This window comes from Nipponia nippon, unplaced genomic scaffold, assembly GCF_047370975.1.
Source record: "Nipponia nippon isolate SJK-2023a ecotype South Korea unplaced genomic scaffold, ASM4737097v1 scaffold_2, whole genome shotgun sequence".
Classification (NCBI taxonomy): Eukaryota; Metazoa; Chordata; class Aves; order Pelecaniformes; family Threskiornithidae; genus Nipponia; species Nipponia nippon.
This window is the reverse complement of record NW_028262336.1, coordinates 93,864,228-93,876,347: the sequence shown is the minus strand read 5'-3', so window position 1 is coordinate 93,876,347 and position 12,120 is coordinate 93,864,228. Positions and strand designations below refer to the sequence as shown.

The 12,120-nt window shown below is 37.3% G+C and overlaps 1 protein-coding gene across 2 annotated transcripts in view; it reads right to left on the bottom strand.

The window, feature by feature from the left end:
- Positions 1 to 12,120, bottom strand: part of DIAPH3 (diaphanous related formin 3) — a 255,482-nt gene that overhangs the window by 204,128 nt on the left and 39,234 nt on the right. For both annotated transcript variants that reach the window (XM_087756729.1, XM_087756731.1), the window contains exons 5-9: positions 9,234 to 9,364; positions 2,536 to 2,610; positions 2,383 to 2,452; positions 1,879 to 2,015; positions 1,317 to 1,422 (exon numbers count right to left, since the gene is read on the bottom strand). In XM_087756729.1, the coding sequence (XP_087612855.1) occupies positions 1,317 to 1,422; positions 1,879 to 2,015; positions 2,383 to 2,452; positions 2,536 to 2,610; positions 9,234 to 9,364 (519 nt within the window). The remainder of the gene's footprint in view (positions 1 to 1,316; positions 1,423 to 1,878; positions 2,016 to 2,382; positions 2,453 to 2,535; positions 2,611 to 9,233; positions 9,365 to 12,120) is intronic.

Genomic DNA, 12,120 nt, shown 5'->3' with positions numbered 1-12,120 from the left:
AATCAAGGGATGCCATCCAGGGGGACCTTGACAAGCTGGAAAAGTGGGCCCATGAGAACCTCATGAAGTTCAAGGCCAAGTGCAAGGTCCTGCACCTGGGCTGGGGCAACCCCCGGTATCAGTGCAGGCTGAGTGATGAGCAGGTTGAGAGCAGCCCTTCAGAGAAAGACTTGGGGATATTCATAGATGAAAATTTAGACATGAGCCAGCAATGTGTGTGTGGAGCCTAGAGAGCCAGTTGTATCCTGAGAAGTTGCCGATGCCCCATCCCTGGAAGTGTTCAAGGTCAAGCTGGACAGGGCTTTTAGCAGCCTGATCTAGTGAAAGATGTCCCCTTCATGGTAGATAGGTTGGAACTAGGTGATCTTTAAAGATCCCTTCCAACCCAAACCATTCTGTGATTACAAGATAGAAAGAGTAAGAAAGAAGGGACAATTTTTCAAAAGAGGATCCCATTGGTACTGGCCTAATTCAACTACAAATGATTCTCCACCTTCAAATACTTCTTAATGGTTAGCTTTTCTAAAAAAAAAAAAAAGCATACAACAATCTTTACTATCAGACATGGACTATTTATACAAAAGGTGACAGTGGAGTAACACGATCATTTCTTTCTAACTTGAGATTCATCTTTTACCATTATTGTAATATTCACAAAGAATGATAATTATGAACAGCATTCACTCCAACTGAATTACATGAAAATCAATGAGTTAATATTTACACTCTTAGACCAATGATTTATAATGATCATTCAAATGCACTATAATATTTTGTGTCTTTCTGCAGTAAACTCTATATCCAACTGAAGCAAAATGAAAACTGAAAATAAGGTGAAAGGTTTCTTTCCTCAGACTCTCTGGGTGCAATTTTATGAAATCATAAAGTGAGCATGAGGGACAGATTTCCTGCTGATTTAAACATTAATTACAAAAAGCAGTTGCCTAAAAACTTGCTTTTTTACTATTATTAATCTTTAAGTTTCAGGAAATATCACCAGAAGTGAGATAATCTTTTTGCATCTGAATATATGACTCATGTTTTATTTTTAAAAGCAGTATAAATTTAACTCCAAAAGTCTGTAAGGTTTGGGTGAATAGAAGTCAACAAATTAACTTGCAACACGCCTGTGTTTCTCAACACTCAATCTTCCCATGACACATTTTAAAAGATAACATTATGAACAACATTCCAAAATTTGACCCTTATTGAAACAGTATCCCTCCTCCTTTTCTTTGTAATGACTTGTTCAATACAGAAAATTAAGTAATTTTATTTTTACTTGTTGCAGAGGTTTATGAAAAAAATTTGCTTACTTGCAGCTGAACTGAGTTATCCTGAAGACCTTCTACAATAGGAGAGAATCTATCAACATTCCTTTCCTCTGCTGCTGCTGTTACAGCTTCCAAAATTTTTTCAAGGCTGTAAGAAAGAAAAGCATTTCACTCAGGAGAGAACCTTGCTGTTCATTTGTTATCTGAAGAGCCATGTTGCCAAAGTATTCATCCGCCTCAATTTCTTGTGTACAAATTTAGGAGGTTTAAGCATTACTTGTTTCCTTCGGAGACTTTTGTAGCCAAAAAATGACTTACTGGATTACAATGGTTAAGATACCTTAAAAGTAACGTTAAAAAATTTTAAGCAAAAGAATGGCTGCATAACTACTTCCATCTAACCAGTACATCCACATGGCAAAAAGAAAGCTCTTATTGATATGACCATAATAAATCACGGACAAAGGTATTCTGAAAACTGACATCACAGTACAGATATTACTTTCAAACCTAAGTTGCAAATTTTAGCATTTCACTCAGGCATAACTATAATTTTGGATATTGTAAAATTACCTTACCATTTCTTGCTAAATACAGTACTTACATGTTCTCCTCTCCAACAATGCACATAGCAGAAAGGAGTTTAACTATATCCGTCATCATGTTAGTTTGCTTGGGATCAATTGCTTTGATCAGCAACAAAAGGCTTCTCTCTTCTCCTAAAATTCTTTCCAATCCATACTAAACAACAGAAAAACAGTTGTAATGAGAATTGGAGGGAATCCAAATGACTGTATCGAATATCTAGTAAAAGACAGGGACAGTTCCCTCATTTAAGTCCATCAAATACTTAATTAAAAAAATTAAATGAGAGAAAAGTCCAAAATGGGTTACTTATCCTGTAACAAGGGCATACATTAGCATCAAAAGTTTACACTATTCTCTGAGTATGTTTCTGCAGAGAGGAAGTGGGAGCAGAAAGAACTTCAAACCATACCTGACCAACACACCACTTCTCCAGATTGCACAGGCTTATACCCACTGATCATGTACATTATCTGATTGAACTGTAGTAATTTAGATTTCCAGATTTTAAAAAATCCCATACCTTATTATTCATGAAGGCTCTCAAGCACTGTATAACCTTATGCTGACTCCTCTTCACAACTTTGTCCTGGCTGAATAAATAAAAAATCTAGTGTAATTAAATGCTATTTACATATTAAGAAAAGCTGGCAATTTTATATGAAATCATCCTTACTTTTTTGTCTCAACCAATCTTTCCAAAACATCCAACAGCAGCCCCAGACCTTCTCGGCCAAAGTTTTCAACCCAGCTAGGGAGAAAGAAAAAAAGACATTAAAAAAACTAACATTTCAAAGAGTAATTACAAGGAATGAAAATTGTCAGTGTAAATAAATGCAGTATAAGTGGATCATTTTAAAACCCAAAATCGACTCTTTACTCAATAGAAGATCAAGAGGCATTCCATTCACTCATTGACACAATTAGATAACCTTAAATTAAAAAAGATTAAAAAATTACAGTAGTCATTAAATTTAGTAATTTTAATTTTTAAATTAACAATTATACATGCTTTGGTACAGAACTGTAATTAAAAAACCCTTGTGAAGGAAGGGAAGAAAAAGAACAATTTCTACTACACACTGTTCTGGGGTCTCCTGGAAACCTCAGAATCTAACTGTAAATGGCAGAGAAGGAAGGAAAAGCCTAAAGGAATTGCAGAAGTGGCTGCCTGAGATATTAATCCATACGAATATCTCCAAATGAACACAACAAAAATTTAAAATTTCAGCTGTTGCCAAAGCTGTCTTTTTGTGAGGTGAAACCTGGCCATGTTGTTTCTACCTGGGACAGCTGCTTCACAGTGTTGTTTACTATCACTCAAAAACCCTTGATATCAAATACAAATAACTGCATGGCTGACAGCAGTACTGCAACCATCCGTTTGACAGTAGCTGTTGGTCTTGCTGAAACTATAATGTTTGATCAATTACTGTATAGGGTTTGCGTGGCAAGGTTTTGGTAGGCAGGGAGCTACAGAGGTGGCTTCTGTGAGAAGAGGGGAAACTTCCCTATGTCCAATAGAGCCAAGGCCAGCCAGCTCCAAGATGGACCCACCGCTGGCCAAGGCCAAGACCATCAGTGACAGTGGTAGTGCCTCTGTGATAACATATTTAAGAAGAGGGGGGCAGGCGGAGAAAACTGCACAATTGCAGCTGGGGAGACAAGTGAGAATATGCAAGAGAAAACTCTGCAGACACCGAGGTCAGTGAAGAAGGAGGGGGAGGAGGTGCTTCAGGCGCCAGAGCAGAGATTCCCCTGCAGCCCATGATGAAGACCATGGTGAGGCAGGCTGTCCCCCTGCAGCCCATGGAGGTTCACGGTGGAGCAGATATCCACTTACAGCCTGGGGAGGACCCCACGCCAGAGCAGGTGGATGCCCACAAAGGAGGCTGTGACCCCATGGGAAGTCCATGCTGGAGCAGGCTCCTGGCAGGACCTGTGGACCCATGAAGAGAGGAGCTCATGCTGGAGCAGGTTTGCTGGCAGGACTTGTGACCCCTCAGGGGACCCACGCTGGAGCAGTCTGTTCCTGAAGGACTGCACCCCGTGGAAGGGGCCCATGCTGGAGCAGTTTATGGAGAACAGCAGCCTGTGGGAAGGACTCAGGTTGGAGACGTTTGTGGAGGACTGTCTCCTGCAGGAGGGTCCCCACGCTGGAGCAGGGGAAGAGTGTGAGGAGGAAGGAGCAGCAGCGAAAACATGTGATGAACTGACCGCAACCCCCACTATCTGTCCCCCTGCGCTGCTGTGGGGGAGGAGGTAGAGAATTCGGGAGTGAAGTTAAGCCTGGGAAGAAGGGAGGGGTGGGGGCGAAGCTGTTTTAGGGTTTAGTTTTTATTTCTCATTACCCTACTCTGATTTTGATTGGTAATAAATTAAACTGATTTCCCCAATTTGAGTCTCTTTTGCCCATGATGGTAATTGCTCAGTGATCTCCCTGTCCTTATCTCGACCCACGAGCCTTTCGTTAGATTTTCTCTTCCCTGTCCAGCTGAGGAGAGGGAGTAACAGAGCAGCTTTGGTGGGCACCTGGCATCCATTGAGGGTCAACTCACCACAATTACCTAACCCTAAATTTCATGGACAACACTGTCATTCATAGTCATAACAGAAGGAATATTTTGCTCTTTAGACTTCATTGTCTACGTAAGGCACAGATATTTTAAACTTTAAACTTCTAACAAAATCCTCCTGGAGGAAGGAGAAGTTGGCTGCAGAGACAACAAAAATACATATACAAGAAAAGAAACTATAGAGACTTTTTGCTCAGGAAATTCCTTTTATTAAGGGTGAAGTTAGAATATTTAATTAGGGAATTAATTCATAGGTACTTGAATACTCTTTCCATAAGAGGCAGGAATATTTCCTCACACGTTTAGTCAACTTTCCATGCTACTGCCATAAGACAAGTCCTTGGATCTCTTATTATTGTCTTTGGCAAACAATACAGAAAATTATTTCATAATGGGTATCTCTTCCATACTTTTTCCACTTTTAAATTAGCGTATTACTTTTATCTATTAACTGATTACAAAACCACCTCTATTTAGAACAGATACAGTTAGCTTCATGAAGATGTAATACTTCTCACCACCATCATCATCAAAACATGGATTGTTGAGGGTGTAGTACCAATAGTTTCTGTGCATTCTTTAAATTATTACTTTAAAAAAGCTTAAACTGAGAAAATCCCGTGTCATGTATTAAAAAAATAAAGTCTTTTACATAAAAAGGAAGCATCCGTTCTGCAACATCAGAAGTTCAACATCAAGACGTTGATCAGAATTAGTAAAAAAATTACAATGTTCACTTTACTTGCATTATAGCCTCTCCATTGTTTTCTTTGTTTTGTCTATTTACACACCATTGTACACATTGGGTATAATTTATTTATCACCACTTCTGAATATTAACCAGAATATTTAGATACTCCTATAATGGTGGGACCTTACTAGTGACAAATAATAAGCTATTCTGTTGGAAATAACACAGAGGAGATGCAATAGCTCTTTTGAAATACATAGTACTTCCAGTCCCATCATCGGATGGGTTTAAACAGTTGTTCTTGTCTGCCAGATACAGAACTGTAATGGATTTAAAATTATAGGGAGAGAACCAGATCAGATGCTTTTATATGTTCTTCCCCTACAAATAAATATATATGAAAATAGATTTTCTCCTTCCTGGATGGGTGTTTCATTCTGAAACAGATTAGGCAAATAACTGTCAATTATTTTTGGTATAACTGGCCATATCTGACCTAAAGATAACCCTACTAGACATTTCTTAGCACATTTTGTATTAGCCAGACTTGTGCACAGACACTTTGTCATACATCCAGCAGCTGAGGATGCTCAGAACGATCAAGTGCCTAAAATACTGTTGCATTATTACTGCCCTTTCCTCTGCTTCCACAAAAGAACAAAGATTACTTACACTATGCAGAGCAAACACTCAGCTTTTTGTCTGTCTGACAAAATACCAAGCTATCAGTGCCCCTATTTTCAATTTAATAAAAATGTCCTCTTAATGAAAAGAGCTAAATCTGCTGCAACTATTATACAAAAGGAGAAGAAATAGTTGTAGATAACTAGTTATCTGTAATATTATGTACCGCTAGATCACTGAACCACTTTTGAGGAATTGTATTGGCAACTGTGAAGTAAAAACACCCCGTTTATTTACCTGAAGAATAGTGACCAAGATCAGTGGATACATTTTCCTTTTGAGGCTTTCTTTTCATACTGATGGAAAATAAAAACTACTTTTTGCAATAAAACATAGATTTCAATACATTTTTTCTAAGTACCAGGATCAAACTACTCAATATCACTTGATTCAGATTTTCTCTGTTAACTAAAAAAAAATTTTACAAAAACGACTAATGGAAAACAATGTTGTAGAACCAGTTCTTGCATTAGAAACTGAAATGTCAACAAGATTAAAAAGTTAAGTTGATTAAAGTACAGTAATTGGAAAAACAGAAAAAAAACCTAAATTATATATTGTCAAAAAGATGTCAGCCCACAAACTGGAAGACTGTCAGGCTACATCCAATCTAAATTTAATTCTCACCCTGTTAAAAAAGCATAAATTTATTCTTAGATATTATACATGCACAAAATAAATTCCCAAAGTTTCATCAGTTATTTCTCATTGTCCATATCATATGGGGCAGGAGTCAAAAATAATCAGGGATTTATAGCAGCTGGACTGGAGTTCAGTATTTATGTGTCAAAGCAAGTTCTTACTCAAAGATCTAGTTGCTGATAGGAAAATCAAGGTCACCATTATTTGCATTCAATGAATATCAACTGTTGTAACCCATTAGAAAGAAGGGGACGTGGTTTAAAAATGTTTACTCCGCAAAGTTTTAGTATGAAGAACAGTGTGCTGCTGTTACATTTTTGCTATTTTTGTATATCAGCCCTACAGAAGAACTTAGTTTTTTCGTAATGTTATTTTAAAATGCTCTGTTTAAGCCTAGTGAGGTCTATCTTAACAGTCTTTCAGCATCATTCAATACACCAGAAGACTGTTTCAGAACCCGTATGTTCTATTGGTTATGATCCTTCTTTTGATTTGTAGACTGAAATGCATTCATGGACAAGTAGCAGAGATTTATTTTTTTTTTATGAAACTGATGCCTACTTAAACACCACTTCTCTGGCATTTTTGCAAGCCAGTCACTCTCCTTCCAATTCAAAGCTCTCAAATTCAGATCTATTCTTAGGCCATACATCCATTAACTTAAGAATGAGTTTCATTCCAATCCAAGCATTATAGTTCTTTTATGTTGTCTCTTACATTCTGCTTAATGTTTCAAATTGAAGTTAAATTTTAATAAATTATCATCAAGTTAGGACTTATATTCAACTGGCAAATTTTCTACCTACCATAGTTTATATTTGAATGACTAAAGTTAAAGCCAGTGTTGTAAACTAGAACTATTTGTATCAGTAAGTTAAAGAAACTGATCTCTCAAAAGTATCAGTTCAATACTTTGATATCAACAATGCATCATACCCTTCTAGCATGCTTTGAAGGATTGACATAAAATACACTAAGCTTATGAAAATGAAAACATTCCTTTTTCCATTTCTCCATGCACAAAAACACTGGCTCTTTTCCCTGTACTCATAACGTATACCTACAGTTTTCTAATCCTTTCCTTACTCAAAGTGAGACATTTGTGGAAAACCTACTTGGTCCAAAATTTCATAATATTTAATTGCTGTAAAACTTCTGTTTCTGTGCTTTGTTCTTCCAGATAATATTGATCACCAGACTTTTGGTATTGATCAGATGCTCTGTTACAACATCATAGTCCAATTCAACTTGCATTCTCTATCAAATGTCTCAAGTACAGACGAACGCTGTTCTCTCATAGCTGGCCTCCACATTCCTTGTTTTGATACCATTTCTCCATCTTCCTCACCCCTTCACGTCCTATCACATTGTACTGTGCTGTCAGGCAGAACTAGCACCTCACCAAGATCACGGGTTTTGGTTTGGTTTGGTTTTTGGAGGGAGGGGAATTAACTTTTCTCTTGGTGTGTGGCAAAGGGGCGGCAAAGGGGATCACATTCAAAAAGACAAAACTATCCAGTCATATTAAGAACAGAGAAGAGAGATTGCTCTAAACTTAAGTTGTCACACTGTTTATACATTTTGTGTTTCTATTTCCAGGCGCATACTAACAAGCAAAGTTTTCTTTGTTAAGTCAATGTAAGTGTAAATAAAAAAATCTCTGGAGTTGTGGGTTGTTTTTTGATTGTTTGGGTTTTTTTTTTAAATAAAGAAGGGGAAGCAATACTACATCAAAAAGTAGCTTCACATTCATGGAGGAAGTATATCTTCTGTAAAATTCTCTGTCAGAAGAACTCGGGTTTAATGTGAAGCACGTTTCTTCCCATGTGAACCATTACATATTCTAAATAAGACAATCCAATTCAAAAGCAAATTAATAGAAGAAGCAAACCTCCATACAGAAGACCCACTTCAATAACTCTGCCAAGCCAGATGCAGAAAGAAAAAAGTTGTATAATCCTTTTTAATCACTTCCCATCATAAGCATCCCCAACATTTCATTTGCATTATTTTGAACTAAATCCAAAACAGTTTCCCAAAATCACATATTGAACCATTGCCTTAATTAGGAACTCTAAGACAAGAGGTTGTAAATACAATATGGTAGAAAAAAAATATATATGTAATAAAGCCCATGTACACAAATCAAGCTGCATGGATCAAATCAAAATTAAACATAAAGATTGATATCAGTGTTAGAGTTATGATTACTAAAGAGTTAGCCTTTTTAAAAAAAAAGCACAGGTAAACTAATATTGTACTCTCATCTGTACAGATAAACCCCACAGATACAACAACGATTACTAGAAGGCAGCAAGGAAGAAGCCTAAAGCACACTGGACAGAAGGAGGAGCACACAATTAAAAATATATGTGGCTTCTGGCTAACAAACTTACACCAAGGTGTCTATCTTCCATTATTGATCACCCTGACAAAGTAAGTTAAAAGATTAAAGAGATAAGAGAATATTTCAAAAATAAAATTAAAAAAAACCACTTTTGACTATTTAGCACTAGAAAACAAAGCAAACTGCTCTGCACTACACTTGTTTTACATTCTCTTAGCATTACCTTGTACAGATCAGTGAAATCTACTGAACAATAGATCTACAGAAGATACATAATCAATGAAAAAAAAGAAAAAAGGTACAATCATTCACTAATGCACACACATTCATTAACTGGAAAACCTTGAAACATACACATCTATAGATCCATTAATTTTAATCCATTAAGAAATAAGAATATGATTAATCTTTGCAATATGTGTTAATGATGTTACCTGACAGGATTACTAGTCAAGGACACACGGAGAGATTCTAGGCAAGTGGCTAGTCTTTCATCTGTTGACCCAGATTTTAATTCCTGAATAAACTCCTGGGGTGAAATCTTCCGACTCTTCTTGAGACTGCCCTGAAATATACAAAATACAATCAGTTTTTATTTGGCACATATAGAACTTGAATAGATTATTAATGGCTAACCTTCATTTCTGTTCCTTGAAAAAACAGGGAAAAAAAGATATAAATTAGTCCTAAACCTGTAACTGTTTGCTGTCCATCTACTATAGATGCTAAAAGCTGACTAAATTTTTGTCAATTTATGAACAAATTTATAATCAGTAGTCAAAAGCAGCAGGCATCAAATGTAGAAATGTATCATGCACACTCAGTGAAATACAATTTTTGTAATTAATGGATTCTGTTTATGCTTTGCAAACATCTTAATTTTCAATACTCAACAGAACAAAAAAAATTTCTGAGGTGCTCTGAAGAGATCACAGGGCATGTGTCCAGTCACACAAGAACACAGAGGTAAGAACCAGTGCACTAGAAGAGTACCCAGGATGTTATTGCAGTGACTTGAGTTCTTGCAGATAATGTTGTAAAACACTTTTCCCTTAAAGGTCCTTCAGATGAGACTGGGATTATAAAAACAGACTAGCTTTGGCTCTAAGGACTAAAGTAAAAGAACTTTAAAAATAAAAAAAAAAAAAAAAAAAGAAAAAATACTTCTTTAGAACCTCTGACATTCTGAAGATAAATCCCAGCTCCTCATTTGTTGTATTTGCCATCTGTGAGACTGCAGTGCAACACTAATATGACTATTGATGCAAAAACATAAGGACACTTACTCAACCTTTGGGGCTGGATTCTGCCTTGCTTTTTGGGTTTTGCTCTTTTTGGCAAATGGGGAGGCAAATGGGGACATAGAGAACAGGGAGATTGATAGAAAGGAAAATGCAACAGCAAGTTAATGCAGCACTGCAAAAGTAGTTTTGTGCAAACAAAGTATTTTCTGTTCCAAGCAACACTGACTTTAACTCATCGTATCTGTGGTGTCAAATGTTGCTTAAAATAAATTCAAGATATCAATGGCTCTTCTGAAGGATATATAGTATCCATTGTTTTAAACAAAGCAACGGTTATATTGAGCTAATGAAGCTCTACAATTCGCAATTAAATGGCAAATCTAAGAGGCATTGACCCTATTCTTAAGAGCTTTCCCCTCCCCCTTTTCTTAAATAGCTGCAAAGACAAAATTTGTAGACGGTGGAAAATAAGCCTACTCCACTTAATATCCATTTATGACATGAAGAAGGACAGATATATTTTCTACAGAACATATCTAAATTCCAAAAAAGAGGCATACAATGGGATATACAACCTATATTTGACTTAATGCTTTGGAAAGACTCCTTTATTTGAAAGCAAAAGCACAACTATTCTGTCATGTAGCACTAAAGAGAGTTACTAAATAATACTCAATTATCATGTGGCTTGCAGTGCAATAATAACTTGAAATAATCCACTGTAAATGGTGAGGCAGTCTCATTATGTTATCATGCAGAGCTTCAAACAGAAGGTGTCTTCTCACTTTGGTAGATCCTCTAGAAGTGCTGAAAAATATACTTTTCTCCTCCTGAAGCAGAAGATGATGAAATAGTTTCTAGCAGAGAGGTGAAGTTAAAAACTGGGAAGAGTGGTTGACAGACCAGACTGCTGTGCTGCCATTCAGAGGGAAGTCAACAGACAGGAAAAATGGGCAGAGGAATTTTACAGAGTTCCACACCAGGAAATGCTAAATCCTGAACCTGGGGAGGAATAATCCCGTTCACCAACACATGTTGGGGCCAATCAGCTGGAAAGTAGGTTTGCAGGAAAAAAATGGGGTTACTGGTGGATGACAAGTTGACCATAGGTAAGTGCATCACCAGCTGGTCAAGGGAGGTGACCCCTCCCCTCAGCTCAGCAGTGGTGAGACACATCTGGAGTACTGTGTCCAGTTTTGGGCTCCCCAGCATGAGAGAGGCATGGACATATTGGAATGAGTCCAGAAAGGGCTGTGGACACAATTAAAGGAGCATCTGTTGTACAAGGAGAGGCTAATAGAACAGGGATTGTTTAGTCCCAAGAAGAAAAGACTCAGGGGAACGCTAGCAGTGAAAGGACAAGAGGCACAAATTGAAATACAGGAAATTGGTTAAACATAAGACATAAACACACACTTCCCGCATTGTTGTTTTTTTTCTTTTTTAACCATGAGGCTGGTCAAGCACTGGAAGAGGTTGCCAAGGCAGACTATACAGTCTCCTCTACCAGAGATATTAAAAAATGGATTAGATAAGGGGTTGGGCAAGACAATCTCCAGGGGTCTCTTCCGGCCTCAAGCATTCTATCCTATGATTCTGTGATAAGGGAACATTGTGGGGTTATTAAGAGCTATACTACCTCTCTGCTCCAACTGCATTTCCTCAGACTTGAGAAACAGATGTTCCAGATGCCAAAAAACAGACTACTGCCAGGAACCACCCTGAAAATATAGCATCTCATGCTATATTTTGGTACACCACACGTAGTACATGGAAAGTCATTCCAAACATGCCTCTGAACTGATGGAGATCCTTATTTGCTTAAATATGAGAGTCACTTCCAATAACTGTGTTCCACAAAAAAGTAGATGAGATGGCCAGGAAGGGATGAGGGTTGAGGGGGAGTGTTAGAATAAGAGATCCAGGAAACACAGAGGAGAAAAAAAGAAATCCATAACAATAAGTGTACCCACAGACAAAAAGAAACTCAGTGTTTTCAGTTTTCTTTCATGTTCTGTGTTTAGTTCATAGCCACATAACACTCAAGTCAGAAAGGCCCTACAGCAAGGGAACTTAC